The sequence below is a fragment of the Cynoglossus semilaevis genome, chromosome 1 (assembly GCF_000523025.1).
Source record: "Cynoglossus semilaevis isolate Cse_v1.0 chromosome 1, Cse_v1.0, whole genome shotgun sequence".
In the NCBI taxonomy this organism is placed as follows: domain Eukaryota; kingdom Metazoa; phylum Chordata; class Actinopteri; order Pleuronectiformes; family Cynoglossidae; genus Cynoglossus; species Cynoglossus semilaevis.
Window position 1 is genome coordinate 15350576 of NC_024307.1, and position 24656 is coordinate 15375231.

Below are 24656 nucleotides of genomic sequence, written 5' to 3' on the forward strand. Positions count from 1 at the left end.
CACCATCACACCTCTGCTGCGCCACAAGAGAGACACCCCCCCAAAACTAAAAACCAGTATCTGTGTGTGTGTCCATACTGGAGCTGATGAAGCTCAGCTCAGCTCCACACATCAGTGAGTGACAGCTCCGGAAACAGAAGGAGGAGGAGGAGGAGGAGGAGGAAGAGGAAGAGGAGGAGGAGGAGGAGAGCTCCCCCCCCTGCGCAAAGCTCCGGCTCTTCGGCGCCGGTGTGCGCACAGCTGAGCGCGTTTGTCACGTAGGCTGCGATGTTCTAGAGAAAATCCCGGGAAGAAAAATCAGCTGATCGCCGGTGAGTCTCCTCTTCAGCTCCACAACATGGTCTTCTGTGCTACAGCAGCGGAGAACGGAGGCGGAGGAGGAGGTGCAGGGGGAGCAGGAGGCGGAGGACACCGCTGATTCACGGCTTTGCAGGAGAAAAGGCGGTGAAAGGTTCATCTCCAGCCTTGAACACCAGCCCCCCCCGCCCCCCATTCCTTCATTCCTTCATTTCTTCATTTCTCCCTTCCTTCCTTCTATCTTCCCTCGCCCACCTCCTCCTGATCCCTCCTCCCTCGGCGTCACTGACAGCTCTGCGACCCGGTCAGTCCGTCAGACAGACGGGGAGGATCTGGGGAGGAGGACAAGGCGATCACCTCTGGGCCGCTCTGATCCAATCGCCAATACCAGGCTGTGGAGAGGAGAGGAGAGGGACAACCTGCTGAGGCTCCGTGCACGAGGAGTAGGGAGAGAAGGAGGAGGAGGAGGAGGAGGAGCAGCGGCAGCGCCTGCTCCGTGATCGTGGGCTGGATATTTTTGGACTCCACAGATCAGAACACTGTTGGCAGATCTTGATCCAAACAGCAGAAAAATACTAAAACCAAACCGTGGGGACGGGCAGGAGGACAGAGACACACACTCTCACACTGATTTACATCTGAACTCCCCGGGAACAACACATCCAGGTAAGGTTCTCAGGGTTTTACGCATGACGCAAACTCCAAAGAGTTGTGAGATCATGAGTGATGCAGCTGCAGCTGTAGAGGTCTCTGCTGGACCGTCTGTCAGTGCTGCCGCTGTACTCAGTGTCGGTGGTGCAGGTGAGCAGATAAGGCTCCGACCTGCTGATATGATCCACTGACTCAGATGGCTCCGTGATAGTGTCTAATGGGTGTGACATTAAAATAATTGGCGTCTGTCAACGCCACTTAACGGACCGCGGTGGTTACAGCGGCTGCTGAGGCTCCCCGACGTCTGATTGGCTCAGCAGCTGATTTCTCCTTCTTTTCGTGTTACACAGGACGTTTTCTTCCCGGGCAGTAGATGTATTGCGTTTGTGCTGGTTTCTGGTGGCTGCACGGTCTGTAACTGCTGAATCAGGAGCAGAGTTTCCCAAAGAATCTCAAACGGACAGAGTTCCAAAGGAAGAGCAGCGGTCATTCTGCTGGTGTTAGAGGCCCATGGGTTCTCACTGTAGTTCACTAACAGGATGTATGTTCAAACACTGTCACTGTTTTCTGGATACAGATACGACTGTGCGTTTTGTCTCTAAATCTGCTCAGAATGTCATCGCACACGGGCGTCAACATGAACCGCGCCATAGCAGGACATCCTTTACAGGGGTATCTAGGCAATTCAGTTTCTTTTAAAGCAAAAGAACAATGGGATGAAGTCAAAAAGTTCTCAGACAGATGAGTTTGAACACTTAGAAAAATCTCTCTCTTGGACCAGCGTCACGATCACTTCTTGGTCGTGAGATTTCAGATGCTCAAAAATAGTTTTGATCTGTTTTGTTTGTTCAGATTGAAATTAAGGATGTGTAGAGAAGAATCTTGTTAAATTTATAAATAATGATGTTTTGACTTACCTTTGTATTTTAGAATCGTGCGTAGCCACGTAAGTCGGAGAGAAACCCCAGGTTCTGGGCTGGTTTTCAGTGTGAACTTTGCCAACTTCATGACGTATCTGTTAGTTTCACAGCTGCTCTTATATAATATGAACAAATCTTTGCAGATATGCAATTATACCTTCAACAATTTGCATCGCCCCCTGGTGGTTGACTGCTTTATCTGGTGGAACTACAGTACTTTAGATTCTGAACTGGATCGCTGTGTACATTTAATTTATTTGATAAAACGAAGTTTTACAGCCTGTCAAAGACTTCTCCAAGTATGTCAGTGAACTCTGGTGACCTCTGCTGACCAGAAACAATCAACAGAAAAACTCTCAGTATTCAAAAAATTCCATTTACTTCAGTGTTTATTGTCTTTTATGCCCAGACTTTTGGAGATGCTAAACCAGTTCAGATTAGGATACAAATAACTTAGGATCCAGTTCTGATTAGGATACAAATAACTGTCTTAGGTATAAATCAAAAGAGTAATTCATTTGTACATTTTCTTAATAGGAATCTTAATAAGTAAATGATCAACTATTTACAAGAGTTGTTTAAAAAACAAAGTGTTGATTCTGTAGTTTCAAATCTTGAGGAACTGAGGAACTACAGCGCCCCCTATTTTCCAGGAAGGTCTACTGTCTCTATACTTCCTACAAAACAAATCCTCATTGAAGAAGAAATCTATTCACAAATCATATATCAATCAATATTACATTTACTTGACCAGTCAGGCCCCGTTCCTTACAGTAACTCTGCAGCCCCCCGCCCCCTATGTTGGTAACCAATACGATAAATTGATGACCCAAATGGAACCTCTTTTTGTTTTATTTGTGGGTCCCAACCCAGTGTTTGGACTTGATCACAGCGGTCCAGTGAAGTAGTTCTCTCAGTTTTGGCCACAGACCGACCCAAATCTCACACATCGGAGCTGTAAGGCGTGTGTGCTGTACATGCGTTCAGGCCTCCAGTCTGTCATGAGGGGGCGGTGTTGGAGCAGGAGCAGGGATTCCCCCCTCAGGTACTGCCATCTCTGTAGTGAGCTGAACAGCCTGGAGATGATTAATCAGCAACAGCTGAGGCTTCTGTGCGTCTGCTGAGTCCATGTTTACGCACATCTCAAATAGCCTCTCTGAACAAGAGCCGCCTTCCAAAATAGGGAAAGGGAACGTGATCCGTGTCACTCAGCAACTGTCTCGGTGTGTGTGTGTGTGTGTGGGTGTGTGCGCTTGGTTATTACACTGTAAATCGGAATCTTTCACACGTAAAATCTCTGCTTAATCTAATCAGACCAATGGTCGTAGAGGAGTCAGAGAGATGTGGACTGATCATATAAATAGAAATCGTCTGGATATTTAATATTTAAGAGATTTGATTTGGTCTAAAATGTAATGAAATCATTTTAAATGTGCATGAAAAAAACGAATGATGAACTGACCTGGTTTGATTCAGTGTCTCAACTCTAGACCGGTTGTTTAGAATCTTTAATCATTTCTTAGCCGTGCATTAGCGACCGACTTCACTAATTATTTTATGTTCCTGCCAACCAACAGTTGGACTGATCTGCTTTTCATTTGAGCTCCGTCGACGATTCATTGTTGGGACGTTCTTATTGTGGATTATTTCTAGACAAACGTCGTTTGGAAAGAGCTGAATGTGATCATTAGGTTTTTGGCATCTTTTTTTTAGAAAAACCCAAATTCTGTTTTCTGTTTTTTTGTTTGTTTTGGCAGTCGTTGGGTTCGATTACCAGAGGTACCACACGCATGGCGCCTCCTGGGGGCAGCCTGTTAACAACCAAGCTGCTGCTAACACAAGAATTTCCTAAATATGGGATCAATATAGTTCAAATAGTTATTAATTCTTATTATTATGATGCACATTTCAAGTTTCTGCCAAAGGTCCACTATTGGTCCCCGGACCAGATTTTGAACCCACCTTTTGACCTTTGACCTTTGTGTCTTCTTAAACTTCAGTAAACAATGAATGTGTTTTCCTTATTTACCTGCTCATAACAGTCAGAATAATCCATAGTTGTGATATGAAAGTACTATATATATAGTGTACTGTACTCTGTACAGGCAGAGTGTGTGTGTTTTTATTTAAATACAGTAGGGCTTCGTGATACGAGCGAGTTATGAGAGTTACTTTTCCACTTCTCCACTCGCTGGGTTATTTTATCCATTTCTATAACAGTAATATAAAATGTTTTCTTAATTATTATTATTTATGATAGCAAAATATTTGTTTAGGTGGGGATTTTAATTTAATTAATTTATAGTATATTTCTGGGCACTGCAACAAATGAATTGGTTTTCAGTTTTTTTGTAATGAGGAAAATGCGGTCGAGATACGAGTGCAGTTGTGGTACGGATTAAAGTAGGGTCTCAGAGCCCCACTGTACTGGAGTTTTGGTTCCAGCGAAGGATTTTCTCTGATTCCTCATCTCCACACTCACATTTTTACACCCTGCAGCCAAGGTTTCACATTAAATACAGCATGGCAGCTCGGACACTGCTCATATATCTTATTGTATTATAAATATTGAGGAAGGTCTGCATATTTATGAGCTTTAATATTTCAGTCAATACCACAGAGCCGTACAAACTGCCGGCTTTTATGTTGTGCCGCAGACAGGGGTGGGTTAAAAGTGTGGTAAATCCACTTTAAGTGGGTTCAGTCTCTACTGTTCCAGGTTGAACAGGTCAATGATGGATTTAATTGGAATCTTTTCAAAGCTCGGCCTCAGCCTTAACTCACACACAGCAGTTATGGTTTGGCCGCGGCCTCTGGACGCTGACAGGCTGCTGCTGCTTCTGTATTCACCCTGTACAACACGCTGATTAGTGTGCAAATTGTTTTGCGCAGCTCCTAATTACAGGGTCACGGTTCTAATGGTGAAACACACACAGATAGGCCTAAAGTCCATTCTTCTCTCGACGCACATTGTGTCAATAGTGAAAAGAATTTACACTGGAGAAGGAGGATCTCCGCGCGGCCGTACGGCTAAAGAGTCTGGAGTGCTTTAAATGTGATCTTTGGAATGAGCTTCACATCATGGCTGAAGATTACATTTCCTCTGAATTGACTCTTTCCTCGGTCGATGAATCAATCAGTCGGAGCGTTTTAGCCACAGAACCTACATTTGTGCAGCGTTCCAGCTGAGTTTAAAGATGATCTATAATGGGGACGTCCTAGTCTTCACTTGTCCTTCTGTGTCCACAGCTTTGACATGTTTTGGTAAAGTAGAACTCTGAGTGTTAATAACAGTCGTTTCGACGTCCACACAGAACTATTTGACAAAACAAAACCCAAAAAATTCTGCCTTTTAGAAGTGAACCTAGATGAGGAGATTTTCTAACATGATTGTTCTGTTGGTTTGCTCAAAATGTCCTTACATGTGTCGTGCAACATAATGGAACGTCTCATACTACTACTATACTATACTACTATTAAGTTACAAATGTTTGTAATTCTTGAGGTCTTACCTTCTTCTTAAAAAGTGATTTTACTTTACATTTGTGTAAGTACTGCGACCAAAGGAGGCGCTGTAGGACAGAAAAATCCATAGAAATGTACTCCTTACCTTTCTAGGATCCTTCTCCTGCTGTGAAAGCAGCTCAACCAGAAAATCTCCCAATTTATTCATCACACAAGAACTGTTGTCTGACACTAACTGTAAAGAATGTGCAATTTTCCACATTCCACTGTTTTCCCCAAAAACATTCTACAGAGAATCCAAGAACAGCCTATAGATCCAGTGTGACCTGTTATGTCAATATCTCTCAGATCTATTATATTGATTTCATTTCAGTTATTTTCTTCTGTATCGCTGTAAACTCTCTCCGTGCCATCCTGGATGGTTTGCCGTTTTATTCTTGCACCTCTGTGAGGTCAGCTCTGTTTCATAATTGCCCTCCTTTCTCTAGCACACAAAAATACTCCCAGTCTCACGCAGGTTTTCAAAAAGGCTGCAAGAAGCCACAACCACGTGTCAGAATAAAAACAGAAGCTCAGCTTCTTTACAGAACATCGAGGGTCTTCTTGAACCTTGTCCTCTATGTTAGAACCTTCTTTGTCTACGTGGAGTTTCTTCGGTAGAGGTTGCATTTGTGGATAGAATCGTTTTGATCCGTCTCTGGTTTTTGATCCATCTCTGGTTTTTGTTTGGTTTTAATTTTTAGTCACAGCATCACCCAGGTCTGGAGTCTGAAGTTTTTATTTCAGTGACTTGGACTTGGACTTGTTAACCTGGGGATTCAACCTCAAGACTTAGACTTGTTAACCTGGGGATTCAACCTCATCAGTGTCTTCATTAACTGGTACTGTGACTTAAAAATACACAGAGGTATAATTTAGATTCATCTTCAGTGATTGAATTCCATATCATGACTCTGATGATGTTCAGGCGTCCTGTTCTTCGAACTCTGACTTTCCGAAACCCGAACTGTAGTTTTTCTTTGTGACACATCGACTTGAGACAGACTTGACAAAAGCTGACCTCGAAAATGTCTTCTTTGACTTGAACTTGAGCTTCCGTTCATCCTCTACTCAGACTCAACTCTAACATGTTTTCATTCTGACATTTTGGGAAAATCAACTCAAGCTTAACATGAACTTGACTTGGGGACATGGACTCGGACTTGGACTCCAACACAGAGAACCAATGGCGGCCCAGATTTTGAAACATTCATCTTAATCAATGTACCTGATGAAACCTCGTCAGGGTTTGGGTTCAGTACTTGCATGGGGAGTTGTGTAAGGTAATTTGGGGTCAAGTGTCAAACCACTGCTGACATGGTTTCAGGTGGTAAACTCCATCCATGTTGTTGTCTTAAATCAGCTGATCCAGAAATAGTTTTGGCTTAGTTTCATGCTTTTCTTTAATGACTGGAATGTGATCTGACACCTTGGATTAATGCTGCTCTTCCACTAGTCTATGACCAATTAAAAGCAGCAGTCATTTAATCATTCAAGTCCCCAGGTTGTGCCACAGACAGTCTCCTCTCTCTCTCTCTCTCTCTCTCTTTCTTGCTGTCTCTCTGTCCACCTCTACCGTCTTCTTTCTGCCTCTCTGCACTTTCTCACTGTCCACCCCGGCTCGCCACCATTCAATAAAAGAGACAGAGAGAAGCAGGCCAGTCAGCAGCAGCACCACGGCTGCTGCTCTGTTTGTAAAAGGGGGAAAAAACTACATTTTCTTCAGTCTCTTAATGCCAACAACGTCTTATTTATCTCCGCTGCTAGTTTCTCATCTTTGAAATGTATCTGCAGCTCATGTTAAAGGAATGTTGAAGGGGTTTGGACATTTGGTTCCATGAGCTGGTAGCAATGCAACAAAACAAACAAACAAACAAACAAACAAACAAAAAGCCCACAACAACCAAAATGAGCTTTTTGCCTTAACTTTTAGCGTCATCTGTAGTGGTGAAAGTTGTTGTCGCTTTGAACTCCAGTGATATTGCAGCTCTCAGTTTGCTGTTAATCGTTTACTACAGCTAAAGGTAAATCCAAATGTGTTCTTCTGTGATATTTGCATTTGAATCATGATTTATTTCAGAGACAGACTTGTCTAACAAAGCAGCAGTAGACTAGCAGCTACTGTGTCCCGACGAGCTAAAAATACAAAAATTCCCTATGAACATTCGTGCAGAAAAACTAGCTGCTTACACTCTGTTAAAGACTGTTTAATAATGCGCTCATTTCAGAACATTATTTAGAATTTTTAGTCGCAGTCACTTAATGCAACCGTACTAAAAAAAAAACAAGAACTACCCCTTTAATTCCTGTTCTTTTGACCTACCCAGGAACAGGAGTGATCAAAGTTATCCGTTAAAGGTTTCTTTAAAATTACCACTTGCATTGTACAGTCCTGTGCTCATCTGCCGTGACACTGCCCTCTGTCTGAATTTTCTACTTTTTCCCGATTTCTGTTTGTTAGAGTTTAAGACATTTTGGGGGAAACAAAATTGTCCAGTTTGAAACAGTTGTAATAGTTTAATGTTATAATGTTCATTTGACCTTAAACCTTCTCAACAGCTACAGGACAGTTTAGGTTCAGTATTTGTGTGACTGTAAATATGTGGTTTTATATTCTTTCTATATTTGAGGTGGTGTCACCATGTTGTCAAAGGTGTACAGCCCTGAGATCAGTGGGCGCTCAGCTCTATAATACTGTAACAGCTTCCTCAGCCTTTTTTTAGGCCGTTTCAAAACTTTGGTCTTCAAATCGAACTTCTCTCTAATCAAATAAAAACTTCCATCCCAAACTTTTCCCTTTTTTCCACTGTTGTTGTTTTTGTTCGCGCTGAGCTTCGTTGGTTCTAATTTAGTTAAATTTATCTTCCCCGTCTCGGCTCCTGCTGTCATCGGCGGTCAGTCAACCCCATTTCTATCCTGCAGATCAATGGGCCGCGCTGCAATCAACGTCTTTTTAACATCTGAGGAATTTAATTTCGAGTTGAGAACAAAGCTATTTATGCTTTAGCGCTTCTCCCTCAAACTTCTCATCTCTGAAACTCTTGAAACTCATTGAAGCTCTGCCTTATAATGACACTCCAAATTATTAATTCCAGAATAGATTATAGATCCTTTTTTTCCCCTTTGTTTGCACACACGACTCTGATTGAAACCTCGCCCCTGTGAGATGTGTGTTGACTCTGCTCAAGTTCTAATATTTGGCTTTTAAAGAGTGATAAGTGCGGCAGAACTGCCAGCTCTTCTTTGACTATCCTCACCTCTGTTACAAATTCTGTCATCGCTCCAAACTGGCCACTGTTCCATCTGGACCATGGATATCATTTCCAGAAATGTCACTGGGGACGTGATGTAGCTGGAAAAACTTGAAGGTTTTAGACTCAGAACAAGAAATAAGATTCATACAAAATGAAACAAATCTGCGGCGAGACATCTGCCAAGTAATGGATTCTTCTTTAATCCACCGAGGATCTGAAAGTAAAATGAGAACATGTCGTCTACATCAAAGTTCGAGCGGGATTTTAACAGTTTAAGGAATCTGAACACAAAAATGCACTTGTGGGACATCGCTGGTCTCCTGTCCCACCTGTAGCAACCAATTATGGGCCTTTGGTATTCAGGATGTGGGGCACGTCTCAGACTTGAACGTGTTTGGCCTGGAGGCACACTTGACATGGTATAAACCACATTTCCATAAAAGCTGGTTCACGTTTTCATTAAAAATGTAAACATGTAGTTTGTTGTTTCACTGCTTTATCTCTGCTCACTGTTGTAGTTGTTTGAAGAAGGAGGACGTGAATATTTGTCTGTCGATTGTTGTAGCATTAATGTTTCTGATTAACCTTTGGTTATTTAGCATCAGAAACATTAATGCTTGGAGCATCAATGTGAAAGGACTTGGAGGACCCTCAGCTGAAAGGCCTTCACTCCAGTCGCGGTGAGAATTCACTCACTACGACTGGAGTGTATCCTTTATTGTTTTGAACCCTTTCTTGCTCAACTACATCTTTGAGGTGCGCTTCTTTTTGACACCTAAACCTGTTAGGCGGGGAAAACTTTGGCCGTTTCCAGCAGGTCTTTCTTCACGGACTTCTCGTCCAAAACATTCCAGTAGAGACGGAAAGACTGGTGAAAAGATGTTTATCAAAAATCAATCATCAATACAAAAAATGATCAGGAGGAATCCAGAAACAAACGTCACCCGCAGAGTAACTACCGTATATCGTCCAAAAATACTCTGTTACCCAGAAGAAGCATCAATCTGACCCTTAAAGTAAAACTCTCCCAAACAACAGAATAAAGCAACAAATTACACAGTAAAAGGGGAGTGGTTATCAGTCAAGGTCCTTTATCATGTTGTACATTAGTTGAATTGACCAATGAGGACAGATTTCCCACAATACATCCTGAGCTTTTCCATCATTGGGAGTCTGATTTCTGTACGTACTGCTGTCCGTGACTGAACAGCAGCTCAGAGAAATGAGCTGCAGCGATAAAAAGAAAAACACAATCCTCCAAAGAATTCAGGGCAGAATCATTACCTCTCACTGCCTCACTGTCTCTAGGAAGAAGAGAGGATTTTAATTCAGGTCAGAGTTTAACTGTGTGCCTCATGGGCCCACATGTGTGGTGGAGTTCTACAGAATCAACACCACTTCATGTCGTCAACCTCGAAATATGATAAACAGGGAATCAATTCAACCGCTAATCTCTCCTGTTTTCCTCTCCTGAATTTGGTTCACTGTTTTCTGTGCTCGCGTTGCCTTTGGCCTCATTTGTTGACTTCAAAAGAAAAGAAAAAGTTGACTCTGATGAGAGTCAAAGAAAGGGCCATAGGATCCTGAGACTGAGCTTTTTGAATTTGGAAAATATCTGTTCTTATTTTCACCGGCAGAAGCTGCGAGTGTGTATGTATTTATTATAAAATTGGACAGGACATCTGTAGCCTGAGTTGATGTTTGCCTCTTTATGGTGCCCTGACGACCTTTTGACCTTTGTGACATTTTAGTTTTGCAAAACTGCACTCATGCTGAGTACTGTTTGGTTCAAACTTTGCGTAACAGAAGTGGGTTCAGACCATCATACACTGATTTAGAATGACTGGACGTTAATCCATGAGATAAGATCAGGTTAAACTCATGTTCTAGTGGTTCACACTTCTTCTTCTTCTTTTTCTTCTTCTTCTTTTTCTTTTTCTTCTTCTTCTTCTTTTTCTTCTTCCTCTTTTTCTTCTTTTTCTTCTTCTTTTTCTTCTTCTTTTTCTTCTTCTTCTTCTTTTTTTCTTCTTCTTCTTTTTCTTCTTCTTTTTCTTCTTCTTCTTCTCCTTCTTCTTCTTCTTCTTCTTTTTCTTTTTCTTTTTCTTCTTCTTCTTCTTTTTCTTCTTCCTCTTTTTCTTCTTTTTCTTCTTCTTTTTCTTCTTCTTTTTCTTCTTCTTCTTCTTCTTCTTCTTCTATCTCAAGGAAGCAACAAAACTCGTACCAAACCTCCCAGTCTTGTATGGATGGTCCACTGGGCACTGTGTGTGGGGTGTTTTTTGCAATGAAAACATTTCCTTATATAATTAATCAAGTGATGAAACAAATGACAACAATTGAAAGTGATGGTATTTGGTCATAGTGCCTTAAAACCAGCCTTTAATCATACCGTGATTCTGAACTTGCCAACAAAGACAGCCTGTGAAAATGGTCTCTAGAAATATATGTATATTTGTGTTGCAGATCTATATAATGAGGATCTCTAATGTGCTTCCTGTCTCATTTTAATCCAACAACTGCTGCCACAATTACTCAAACTTTGTGTTTTGTACAAATGTACAAATACAGCATGGGTTGGGTAACCATTCTGTTGTCTGAGTGCATTAGTTAATGAATTATTATGTGAGTTGAATAAATGCATTAGCTCAGTTTGAATAATTAACGCATTTAGCCACGGCACTAAATATTTATCAAGCAGTAGATGCAGTTATTCATCTAATAGGACTAATAAATTAGGATGAAGCAATTGTTTAATTACCGTTGTCCCCGTTCATATTTGTTTCCCACATAAGAGGCTTACATCTTTATTTGTACTGAAGATTGGACTGTGAACAACATTCATTTAATTTGTTTTCTGTCTGTTTTTTGTTTTTTCTCTCAGGTGGTGGGTGGAGGAAAATCCTCTCTCTCAGGTGGTGGGTGGAGGAAAATCCCAGCCCAGTGCTGGATCCTAGAGGGACCTTCAGTGTGGTAAGGACCCTTAAGACGTAGAAGGGTGCATGGAGGGTTCAAGACCTGGAAAGCCGGGGTCCTCAGCCTGCCTCTGGTTGGGGCTGGCCTCGGTGGCTGTAGCCTTCCTTTGTACAGAGGCCCGGACCACTCCAAGTCCTCTGCTTAGCCCCAGCAATGGGACCTGTCACGGCAACTCCAAGTGCAACCCAGGCATCATCCTGCCGATATGGTACCCAGAGGACCCCTCTATGGGAGACAAGGTTGCCAGGGTCATTGTGTATTTTGTGGCCATGATTTACATGTTTCTTGGAGTCTCCATTATCGCTGACCGCTTCATGGCTGCCATCGAGGTCATCACATCCCAGGAGAGAGAAATTGTCATCAAACGGCCCAATGGTGAAACCACAACCACCACGATCCGGGTGTGGAACGAAACGGTCTCCAACCTCACCCTGATGGCCTTAGGCTCATCTGCCCCTGAGATTATGCTCTCTGTGATCGAGGTCTGTGGTCACGAGTTCAAATCTGGGGAGCTCGGGCCTGCCACAATTGTCGGCAGTGCAGCCTTTAACATGTTTGTCATCATTGGCCTCTGTGTGTTAGTCATCCCTGAAGGAGAAGTACGCAAAGTCAAACACCTTCGAGTGTTTTTCATCACGGCAGGCTGGAGCATCTTTGCCTACATCTGGCTCTACATGATTCTGGCCGTCTTTTCTCCCAATGTCGTCCAGGTCTGGGAAGGCCTCCTAACACTGGCCTTCTTCCCCATATGTGTAGTCCTCGCATGGGTGGCGGACAGACGGTTGCTGTTCTACAGATTCATGCACAAGAAATATCGCACCGACAAACACAGAGGAGTCATCATTGAGACAGAGACGGAACGCTCTAAGGGTATTGAGATGGACGGCAAGCTTGTCAACTCCCACTTCATGGATGGAGGTGTGGCGAGTAATCTGATTGGTTTGATCGAAAACAAGGAGGTAGACGAGTCACGCCGCGACATGATCCGAATACTTAAAGACCTGAAGCAGAAGCACCCGGAGAAAGAGTTGGATCAGCTGGTTGAGATGGCCAACTACTACGCACTATCACACCAGCAAAAGAGCAGAGCCTTCTACCGCATCCAAGCCACGCGCATGATGACCGGCGCTGGGAACATCCTGAAGAAACACGTTGCAGAACAGGCCAAAAAGAGTGCCAGCGTGCAGGAAGTTCGCGTGGATGAGACAGAAGAGTACGTTTCTCGAGTCACTTTTGAACCGGCCGTCTATCAGTGCCTGGAGAACTGTGGCGCCGTCATCCTGACCATCACCAGAAAAGGCGGTGACATCAGCAAGACCATCTCTGTGGATTATAAGACCGAAGACGGTTCAGCCAACGCTGGCGCCGACTACGAGTTCACAGAGGGAACAGCTGTTTTCAAGCCAGGAGAGATGATCAAGGAAATAAGTGTCGGCATCATCGACGATGACATTTTTGAGGAGGACGAGCACTTTTTTGTACGCCTGAGCAACCTGCAGGTCCTGGACCCTGATGAAGAGTTCATGATCTTCAACAGTCACATGCTGGGCTTCCCTTCTGTGGCAACCGTGACCATTCTTGATGATGATCATTCTGGAATCTTCACATTCGAGAGCAACCAAGTGCACATCAGTGAAGGCATCGGTATTATGGAGGTGAAAGTGCTAAGGACTTCAGGAGCAAGGGGAACTGTCGTTGTGCCGTACCGCACCGTGGACGGACTCGCCAAAGGAGGAGGGGAAGACTTTGAAGACACCTACGGGGAGCTGGAGTTCAAAAACGACGAGACATGGTAAGATGGCAATGCTTTTTATAACAAATGAGGAACTGTTGCCCTGGTAAGATGGCAATGCTTTTTTTTTTATAACAAATGAGGAACTGTTGCCTCGTTATTGATGTTGTGTTTGTGATTTATCAGTGTTGTCTAATTTTTAATCACCCCAGCATCATCAAGTAAATTTGGGCATCATAAATTAGAAGCTATCTTTGTGTTCCCCTTTGCTTTCCTATTGATTTGTGTTTTTCAATTTGGAATTGCAGTTTGATGATGGTAAATCTGTCATGAGCCGAGTATATATGCTTCAAAGCTGTTGGGCCGACTGCCAGATCTTTTCAATTTGCATTTGACTCAAACATTTTGTCTTCTTTGTCTCTTTTCTTTGAGAGCTGTTTGCACTCCGGCTGCTTTGGTTGAAAAGTGCTTTATTTTCTTTACGTGGTTTCTGCTCCCTACGCTTTCATCTGAGTCTTCTATCCATATCATTGTTGTTTACCTGTCAGGAGATTTCACGCCCGGTGCATCAGAGTGCTTTGGTTGCATCCCCTCCCCCTCCGCCCCCCCGTGTGTGTGTGTGGTAGTTGCATGCAAGAGGGATACAACAGTGGGATTTGTCACACAAGCGTGAAAACAAGCAGGAAGTCTTTGACTTGCTCTCCCTTCATTTCGTCTAATCCCTGCTGCTTTTGTTTTGTTGAACTTTGGATTTTTTTTATTTTTATTTTTTTACGTCTGCTGTAGCAGAAACAAAGCCCTAGGCTAAAAACTGAAGCATGTTATCAAAAGAACGGGAGATTCACAACAAAGGTCAGAGGCAAAACTCTGTCTTTTGGTCTTTTTAAAGAATGACACTATTGATTAATTGATTTCTCTCGGGAAAAGCTACTACAGCACAATAGTTGACAGGTTGGTACTGTGTGGAATACGATATTTTTATGTCTGAGCCTTGCAGAATAAAAACAGAGATACAAAAAGTACTAACGCGTACTTTTCAAGTTACCCATTTAAAAGGCAGTCCGAGAAGTTTAAAAGTAGAATTATTTGAGTTTCTAGAAAACAATGCTTTTGTTTGAAAAGAACGATGGAACAGAGAATCTTTTGTTGGAGACCTCAGATCATTCCAGACACTAGTAAATAAACCATCTTTGAAAACATGGGATGGTGACTACGACACCAACTGTCCACCAACATCAATGTACTTCTGTGTTTGTCCCTCAGAACAGTCAGACGTGTCAGTCAGAGTTTAGACCTCCGATCAGGTGAAACTAACATCCTTAGATCTGAGCTGAAGGAGCCTCTTCATTAAAGGTCAAACATCTTCACGAAACGCTTGCAGGTCTAGCTGCCTACCTCCAACTGCTAGAAAATATCGACTTGTTTATTATTCACATCATGCATCCACCTGTATCTGTCACATGGTTCTACAGTAACTGAATGCACATGACCTCTGTGACAGACCCCTCCCCCCCCCCCCCCCCCCCCCCCCCCCCCCCCCGTGCAAAAGTGGGTTCCTGAAGGGGCCTGAGCCGCCCAGGAGACTGGCAGCGTGGGGAGAGTGTCAGGGTGATCAGCGTGCTCTTGGGGCCCGGCTCAGCTCCCAGCCCTGTTCTTTGATTTATGTAAGAAGGGCGAGAGAGAGAGAGAGAGAGAGAGAGGTGGAGAAGGGCTGTTATTATGAGAGTGCTGTGATGTCGCTGGCATTGAAAAGGAAAACGACTCTATCGATCTGTTACATTGTGTTGCATTCTGTGTTTTGATGTTAGATATTCTTTACAATGTAGCCTCACAACATGACACGCTGTGAATGGATAAACACCAGGGGTGAACGGTGGGAGGAATCACATCAGAATTGATGGTCAAATAATTTTTTTTTTTAAAGAGAACGTTTCAGTGAAAAAGTAAAACCTTTTGGTTTAGCACTCGGGATTCTTGAGATTTGGTACGTACCAAAAATGAGATCATTTTACAACTATTACCCCTCTGTTCCTTTAGGTGTTTTAACAGATTTGAGCTTTAATCCAATTGCTACATGTAGACAAATTGCCAATTGACAAAGCTGGACAAAGGTCAGAAAGATTGACACACTATCCTTTCACCAAGGACAAGAGCAATACGTTTGCTCTTGAATAAGTTATGAATGCAAACCCTGACATTTCCAGTGATGCTGATTAGAGGAGGCTGCGCGCATGCAAATAAAAAAAAGACGCAGTGATGAAATAATGGCAGAGCTTTTCACCATCTGCTGAGTAAATGTCACAGAAATGTCCTCGTCCCTGACATGTGCTGCCTCGGAGTCGGGGCAAAGTCTTTCCCAAGGCAAAGGGACATCTTTGAGGGAGATGGACGTAAAGTAGATATTAATCTAACATTAAACAGGCGGCGCTGATAAATGAACTCTCCATAAGGTGCTGATAAATGCAGCACTGTTACTCCACACAGCATCTTTCAGCTGAGCAGTTAAAACAATGAGAATTCTTCACATGCGTGAACACGCTCGCACATTAATACAAAGATCTGTCCCTGCAGCCTCTCATCAAAGGCCGCCGCAGATCTTTGGCAGCGATGGCGTCGCGCAAAAAAAAGTCCCGACAAATCTCCAGAAATTTCCATAATTATGCCAGGATGATGATGAATTAGATTCCGTGTGCATCCATAAAAAAGACAAAAGAGGAGCGGCGCGAGTGACAGCTTCATCCACAAGCACAGCAGAAGATTCATGAGAACATTTACACACACACACACACACACACTCACACACCAACGCGGCGATGAATGTGTGGAATATTCACTGTAGGCGTAATTACCATGATGTTTCTTCTGCTGCCCTCAGAGGTTTCCTCAGGGTTGTTTTCCACATGAAAACATAACAGATTTTTTTTTTTTTTTTGGTGCTTTTGTTATTCATATTATCCTGCAGGAAATCAACAATCCAAAATGTTTATTACCATTTATGGCTTGGAGAGAACAGCACTAGAGGTGGAGAGTTTTGTGAGCAGCTACGATGACACTGAAGGTCTTGATGCTCAATTCTGAGCAAGAATCCTGTTTTTTTGACGTTATAATTTTAAACAACCCGCCCTTTTGTTTTTTTCAGGAGTTTTTTTGATGTTATAATTTTAAACAACCCGCCCTTTTATTGCATTTCATCTGTTCTGAAAACGTAATGCGCAGACCAAAATAGTCATTTTTAAAACGGCCTCTCAGATCTTCCATGAGACCTCCTGTTGGTCTCATAACCGTTTTAGAAGGAGAGAAGATCAGGATCAACTGGTGTGTTCTCACTCTATTGAATGGACGAGTCTCTGCTTCCGTTGACCCAGAGAAGGTTCCACAGCTGTGAGGAGCACCCGCAGCAGCAGCAGCAGCAGCAGCAGCAGCAGCAGCTCCGTCCCTGGAGAGTCAGATGTTTAACTAGGCACTGATGGATTCATAAACAAATGGATGGTGTGCAGCGGCAGCAGCAGCAGCAGCCTCAGCAGCAGCAGCAGCAGCCGTAGCCGCAGCGGCAGGAGGAGCCGCACAGAGAAGAAGCAGCGGCAGCAGCAGCAGCAGAGAAAGTAATTGCCAGTGTGGTCATGCAGGATGAGCATGACTCTTCCGTGCTTGTAAACCTGACTCATATTTTTATATAAATAGCATCATGCAGGGGGCCGTGTTCTGCTCACGAGGAGAGGAAGCTACAGACTTGTTCTTTTTTTTCCCCGTGTTCTACGTCGTCGTCTCCACCTCCTCCCCCTCCACACTTTACCCTTAATATCCCCGGTCTGTGCGGCCGTCACGGCCGTGGTCCTCAGGACTGATAGAACATATGTCCAGCCTGATCCTCAGCCTCCTGACCACTCAGCCCCCCCCCCGCCCCCCGGGCAGCACTTTCCCAGACATCCTGGAGTAGACCCTTGAGGTTCACCACCTTACCATCCTGCTGCCTGTTCCTCCTTCTCCTCCTCCTCCTCCTCCTCCTCCACCCTCACCTCCAGCTCAGCTCGTCATACTCCATGTACTTCTGTTGTTTTATTCATGCTGTGGCCTCATAGCTCCTGTTCTCCCAATAATTGGACCGTGTCTCTGTATTTCCACTGTGCCTGGGGCAGCAATCACACTTTGTTTTCTTTTGATAATGTGCTGGAAGTTTGTTTGTTTGTTTGTTTGTTTGTTTGTTTGCAGTAGTTTCTCCCTCTGTGTGTGTGAGTGTGTGTGTGTGTGTGTGTGGGTATACTTGTATGTGTTTGATTAAGGTAAAAGTGAGTCAGTTTTTCTAATCAGCAGCCACACTGACTCACATGTGGCTGGTTGGATTTGGACCAGAATGTGTGGTATTTATGGGATTAGACTGAATCACAATAGAAATCAAAAGCCCAGCGTTGGTTATGATGCTGTGACTGCAGCCAGTAATGAAGCGGCTGTTTCAATGCTGCTAACAAAGGATGGACGCCGAAATGTTCATTTCAGCCAAACAGATATTGTTTCAATCATTTCACACAGTTTAGATGAATTATAAAAAATGTCATGGTTTTGTGTTGTATTTGTTTATGTTTCTAACAGGACTGAGAGCCAGGCAGTAATGGTAATAATGGCTCTGGGTTTTGAACAAGGAATATAATACAGTCGATTTCTTTTTGCCTTTTGTTTTTCTGTGTAAATTTGAATGATATAATTGTTGTTTGTTTTTCCTCGTGCCTTTATTAGCAGAACCTTATTGGTTCAATGTTTTGGAAAAGCTCATTTTAAACTATTTATGCTAACACTGTTTTGCTAACATTTAGGTAAATAATTCAATGATATTCCCTCTACATGCTATCGTTAGTGCCTGCTACATCTGATTTTAGGTTCTCTTCAGATTGTGGCAGGTTTTTTTGGCTCTCTTCTAACAACGCATATCAGCTCAGTTTTTAAGCTAGCTTTACGTATGATACGTTTGTCTTTCATTTTTGTTTAGACAGTTTTGTAGCAAATTCTCTGCTTTACTGTTTGTGATCATATTTTACTACAAGTTAATAGGAGTACTGCTGACGACCAGGTCGTGCTCATCCTTCAGCTGTTGTTAGCTAACCGTTAGCATTGTTTTCATACTTTTGTAATTTAACTGTAACTATGGCTATAAGTAAATATTGATTCTTACAAGACTATTGGAAAAAAGTCCTGGAAACAAAAGGTTGTACACAATGATGCGATATGACACACACACACACAGAGAGAGAGAGAGAGAGAGAGAGAGAGAGGGAGGGAGGAAGAAGATTCATAATATGGTTTGTTTTCTTCACCAACCTCTGGTGCCTCTTGCACCTTGGCTCCTGCTTAAATATAGTGAATGCAAACAGACACACACACACACATACTGACGCACACACATACTGAGGTGCAGTAAATATGTTTGTTCCTCCCAGTTGGTGAATGCAATTAAGTTAAAGCTTATTTATAGCACAATTCAGTGAAGGGCGTGTCACCAGCTCTCGAGCCCTCCCTCCCCCCCCGCCCCGCGCGTAAATCTGACCGTAGGGTCATATATCCAGACTCCCCAAACTTCTGACGGTCCCTCAGGCCTAATAGAGGACGGACGTGTGCCTCAGTCTGAGCGGTTTGACTGTCAGTCATCCAGCGTCGCTGTTCTAACAAATAAACAATGTTGCGTTTTATTATTTCACCGAAAAGACAGCCGGCTGTCTCCCTGTGGAGCGGTGATTCATGAGTCAAACTTTCTAGAAGTTGCATTCTAACTTTTTCAAATTACAGACATTGCCCAATTTACAAACACAATAGGTTCCGAGAGGCTGTTCGTAAACTGAAAGTTCCTGAGTACGTAGACGTTTTTCAGCATGTGAGTTGAGCGTTGTAGTGTTGATGAGACCTGATCATTCAGTGGTTTGTACGTTAGGAGGAGGATTTTCAAGCCCACCCTAAATTGGACAAGAACCAGTAGAGTCCAGCTGGAGCTGGTGTCCAGTGTCCTCCTCTCTCAGAGCGGCGTGTGTTCTGCCACAGTCTGAGGCCTGATTTTACTTTGCTGCTAATTCTCCACTAGCTTTTGAAGAGACATTTCTGGTGCTGCCTTCAGTGACATCTGATGTGCTATAAATAGAAGAACTGTCTGCTGGGAAAATTTAAAAAAAAAAATCCATGTTGTCCTTAATCCTGCTTTAAAACCATCCTTGGAAACCTTTATTAACAAGTGTTTGGCAAAGGTTTCAGTTTCCTTTCAATTTCAAAGACACACTGTTGTGATGGTGATGGACACGGTAACTGACCGCTGCGTGGGTCAGGGCCGGCGACACACTCTAGTCTGGGGTTTGTACCAGAACAACAGCAGCCAATAGATGGGACTAGATCGACTGGAGGTCCGTTGTCTGTGATCATTGATCTGCCTGAATGGGGATGGATTTTAGTGGCATTTAAAATAAAACAAACAATGACTGAACTGTTTGACAGAACTCTTTAAAAACTATTGACTGCAGCCATTATTGATTCTTCATAAATGTTCATTACGGTTTCATTAAGTCCAAGGTGACATTTGTGAATGTCTCACTTTGATACGGTAACATTCTCAAACCAGGTGTCGTTGACTTCAATATCACTGAGAAGGTTAGAAACATTAGATCAATAATTAAAAAGGTCCTCAAGGTCTTTGTTGCTGCTCCAGACAAATTGGTTTTGAAAATAAAAAATAGTGTCAGTTTCTACTACCTTACTGCTACTTTGTACTATAGAGTACTGTACTGTACCATACTGTACTCTACCATACCATACTGTACCATACTATACCATACAGAAATACACCATGCTATACCACAACATACTGTACTCTACTATGGAGTACTGTACTGTACCATACTGTACTCTACCATACCATACTGTACCATACTATACCATACAGAAATACACCATGCTATACCACAGCATACTGTACTATACTACATAGTACCGTACGACTCTATATCATACCTTACAATACTATACCATACTGTACCATACTATACCATACAGAAATACACCATGCTATACCACAGCATACTGTACTATACTACATAGTACCGTACGACTCTATATCATACCTTACAATACTATACCACACTGTACTGTACTGTACCATATAGTACTATACTATACCATACTGTACTGTACTGTACCATATATTACCATACTATACCACACTGTACTGTACCATATAGTACCATACAATACCATACTGTACCGTACCATATAGTACCATACAGTACCATACCATACCTTACCATACTATACCATACTGTACTGTACTGTACCATATATTACCATACTATACCACACTGTACTGTACCATATAGTACCATACAATACCATACTGTACCGTACCATATAGTACCATACAGTACCATACCTTACATTTACAGTACAGTACCACACTGTACTGTACTGTACCATACCTTACCATACTATACCATACTGTACTGTACTGTACCATATATTACCATACTATACCATACTGTACTGTACCGTACCATATATTACCATACTATACCATACTGTACTGTACTGTACCATATATTACCATACTATACCATACTGTACTGTACCGTACCATACTATACCATACTGTACCATACCGTACTCTAATAGTGTTAATACTGTTATACCATACTGTACCACACCGTACCGTACTGTGTTTTATTGTAGTGTTTTTTTCCTCTCCTTTGTTTTTACTGAGGTCTTTATTGTGTCTCTGGTCACTGATCTCCTTCATCCCAGATCTCCTTGTCTTTTTGGAACAACCTTGATTGTCGTACTTCTTCATTTTCTCTCCCTAATGATCAGGCCATTCCCCCCATTTCTCCTCCCACATTTCTGTCACCCTGTTAAATGTCTCGGTGCTCGGCTCTTCCTCTGCTCGGTGGCCCAGGAATGACATGGAAAAGCGTGTTCAGAGCCTGAGCTGAGCTGCTGCACATCAGTGGCTCTGGTGAAACCCCGCAGCATCCTTAGAAGACTCCTTAGAAGACTCCTTAGAAGACTCCTTAGAAGACCAACGCTGGATAAATGTAAACTTGTTGTTTCCTTCGCTCGGGTCTTATACGTGAACTTGTTGTTTCCTTCGCTCGGGTCTTATACGTTGGCGTCTCAAGTCTGGTTTCTGTCATTGGATGAGTAGAGTGGTAGCTGCAGCCTCCTCCTCTCTCCACTTTACTCCATCCCTGCAGTGGTTTCATCATTTTCTCCGTAGACACTGAAACAACGCCTGCTGTGATCCCATTCTTGTTTTTAAATGTATAACTACACTCCCAGGACGTCTAATTCCCTTCTTCTCCTCCTTGGCCTCCTTCTCGTCTTCCTATACCTCTCCTTTGTGCTCTGCGGGCAGCTCAGGGGATCTCCTTTAGGGGGGAACTCGCTCCTCCACATTATTCCCAGGGTGCTGCAGCAGAAAATGCGCCAGAATGCATCAGTACTTCCTCACTACTCTCTCCTTTCCAACTCCTGCATGTTACTACCTCTGTACTGGACCTCCTCTTTTTTTCCCAACTCCTCCTCTTTTTTTCCCAACTCCTCCTCTTTTTTGCTCCTTCACATTCTTCCTTTCTTATCGTTTTCCTGTCGGGGAAACCACTCCGTGGTGCAGAAAAGCAGATCTGATTCATGTATCAGCTGTTTTCAACAATGACACATCGTGTGTTTTAAAGCTAAATCAAATCAGGCAGTTTCTCCTGCTCTGCAGCACCACTGATAAAAAAACTACACCGAGTTCCTGGTTGAGAAAAAAGAACAGCTAAAACATTAGAAATATTTTTTTTTCTTTGAAATGTCCCTAGTTTTAACATCACTGGGTCTTAGGTTATTGTCTTAATTTCTCATTTGAATTCTTTAATTCTCCAGTAAATAGAAACTCTAAAAATGAAACTCCCATATGGATGTTAGATGACAAAGAACACTATAGTATTATGTCTAAAAAAAGGTTTATTTACCTCCAATTACACAAATACTCCAGTCATTTTGCATCAGTCTGGATTCAAACCTTTTGTTATCCCTTGAGTCTCGTCTACTTTTCTCCTTCAGTGGTGAGCAGAGTCTCGTCTACTTTTCTCCTTCAGTGTCTTTGGAGGTCAGAGGTCGTTCTCCTGAGGTTGCCTCACGACACAGTGGAATAAACCCTGAAGGCGTACGTGTTTGTGTTGTCTCCTAATTCTTCTCTGCTGGAGAAGAGTTGATTGAGGAGCAGAGATGATTGGCTGCAGTGTTTTCTTTCTAATCTTCTCTGTTGATTCTCAAGCGGGAGACTCATTAGACGGCAGGAGACAGGTCACTCCAAGGGTCGTCTGTGTGTTTCTGTACGACAAAGACGATCTGTGCATTTCAATGGTGAGAGCGTCTCCCTGTGGAGGACGCCTTTATCTGCTGAGATGCTTCAGTTCTTACACTTCTGCTCACAAAAGACAACTGCTGTGAGACAACTGAAGATGTTGGCAGACGGAAGAAGATAAATAGTGGCAAAAAAGAAGAAAGAAGATGAACAGAGGATGACATTCATGTTGTCACAACAGGAAGCACACGAACAGAGACCAGTGGGAGACAGAAACAAGTTGAAGCTAAAGGTTATCTCAGTGTGACTCCTGCAGAACAGGAAGCCTCGGTGGTAGTCTGTACTTTTTCAACTAAATTCAGGAAAATGTGCTGAAAATGATCAAGACACTCTGTCTGTGTAGGTTCTCAGTCGTCCAGGGACGAACTGGACAAAGTAGGAAATTCTGGTAGAATTTTCCAGGAGTCAGAACTGAAGGAGTCTCTTGGACGAGAAGTGAAACGTCTTCATAAAAAAATAAATAAATAAATAAAAAACACCTACTTTGTCCAGTTGCCATGGATGTAACTATTTTTGAATCAAAACCGTCACAATTTATTTAATTGGATGAAGGCAAAAGATTTTTTTTCCCCAAATTTTGATCAGTGTGACCTAAAAATGTGTCCAAAAAGAGGAACGACATCTACGTTTAGGTCAAAATCAATCCAGAAATAACTGGAGGTTTGCCAGGAATTGAGTAAAAAAATAACGATTACCTGTAAACGGGCTAAAAATATATGACAATAAAGGGATTTGAATCTGTTGTGTAACAAGAAAGTTAAACAAAGCATTAATTGAAATGGGAAGGAAATAACCCAAAATACTTTTAGACTAATGAAAAGATATTTAAAGTAAAGCTGTTTACAGAAAACTATCTAAACCCCAGTGTGGGTCAGCTGAGATGGAGCGTCATCTGGACTGAGCTGGTGGAGGATGAGGAGGGTTCTCTGCCGGGATCAAGCTGTTGTCTCTGTTCTCTCTCTCTCTCATTTCCTCCTGTGCGTTCATGTTTTCGTCCTCTCATCATGATCGTTTGGGTCACGTTCCCTTCCTGAGTTTATCGATGGACATTTCTTCTCTTCTTCTCCTCCTTCCTCGTCTGTTTGGTCTCAGCACTAATTTTTGTTCATTTGAATGATTCCGACTCGTTGTCACCGCCACCCCTCCCCCACCCTCATCATTCATATGTATTATTTAGGCCCTCAGCCGTATGTGCCTTTCCCTCTCTGTAGATGTTGGCCTACTTCTGTCTCAACATGTAATTGTGCTCTGGACTGAGGGCTGCTCAGAAGAAGACAAACCAGGGTCCATTTGTGTCAAATTTGTGACAAACCAGATTTGGAACTTCACATTAGTTGTGCCCATGTATATGAGAGAAGGATAATTCAGAAGTTCTAAGACACGTTAGAAATTATCTTCATCCATGAAAAGTATGTTACTGTATGTATTCTCTAAGTCTTCAGAGAATTCCTCTTTGGTGGAAGTGACAATCACAATCTGCTACTTTGTCTGGTCTAAGGTCTGAAATTCAAATGGTTTGTTTTTTCAGTTTCAAAAGAAAAAAGAAGAAAAAAAAGGAAATCCAACTCACCCTTGATGCACTGTAATCAGTTGACCAGTATAGAGTTTAAAAATGACAACAAATGACTTAGACGTCTTTGAGTCTTGGATTGCAGCGACTTTGCCTTTTATGTCTCTGAAAACTGCAACGTGAAAACATCTTGTTGTTGTTTGGTTGGTTTTGTGTGTGACACTGAAACTGGAGAATGTTTTTTAAGATTGGATTATTTTGGTAATACTTTCAGTCTTAGTCAGGTCATACTGTATCTTTACAATATTCTGCTCACAACCTGAGAAATGAACCAGGTTGTGATGTGTCAGTCTGTATTCAGTCCTACATGTCCAGCCTACATTCTTATTCTGAGGCAGTAATGGGGGGCGGGGGGGGGGGGGGTTGTTGTGTGTCGCCATTATTTTAT

The 24656-nt window shown here is 42.7% G+C and overlaps 1 protein-coding gene across 2 annotated transcripts in view; it reads left to right on the forward strand.

The window, feature by feature from the left end:
- slc8a3 (solute carrier family 8 member 3) overlaps positions 1-24656 on the forward strand; it is a 79646-nt gene that overhangs the window by 19612 nt on the left and 35378 nt on the right. The window contains exons 1-2 of one of the 2 annotated variants that reach the window (XM_025055708.1): positions 758-963; positions 11536-13388. In XM_025055708.1, the coding sequence (XP_024911476.1) occupies positions 11623-13388 (1766 nt within the window). In that variant the 5' untranslated portion in view covers positions 758-963; positions 11536-11622. Of the gene's footprint in view, positions 1-757; positions 964-11535; positions 13389-24656 lie in introns of those variants that run through there. The other variant, XM_025055710.1, reaches the window with a different exon arrangement.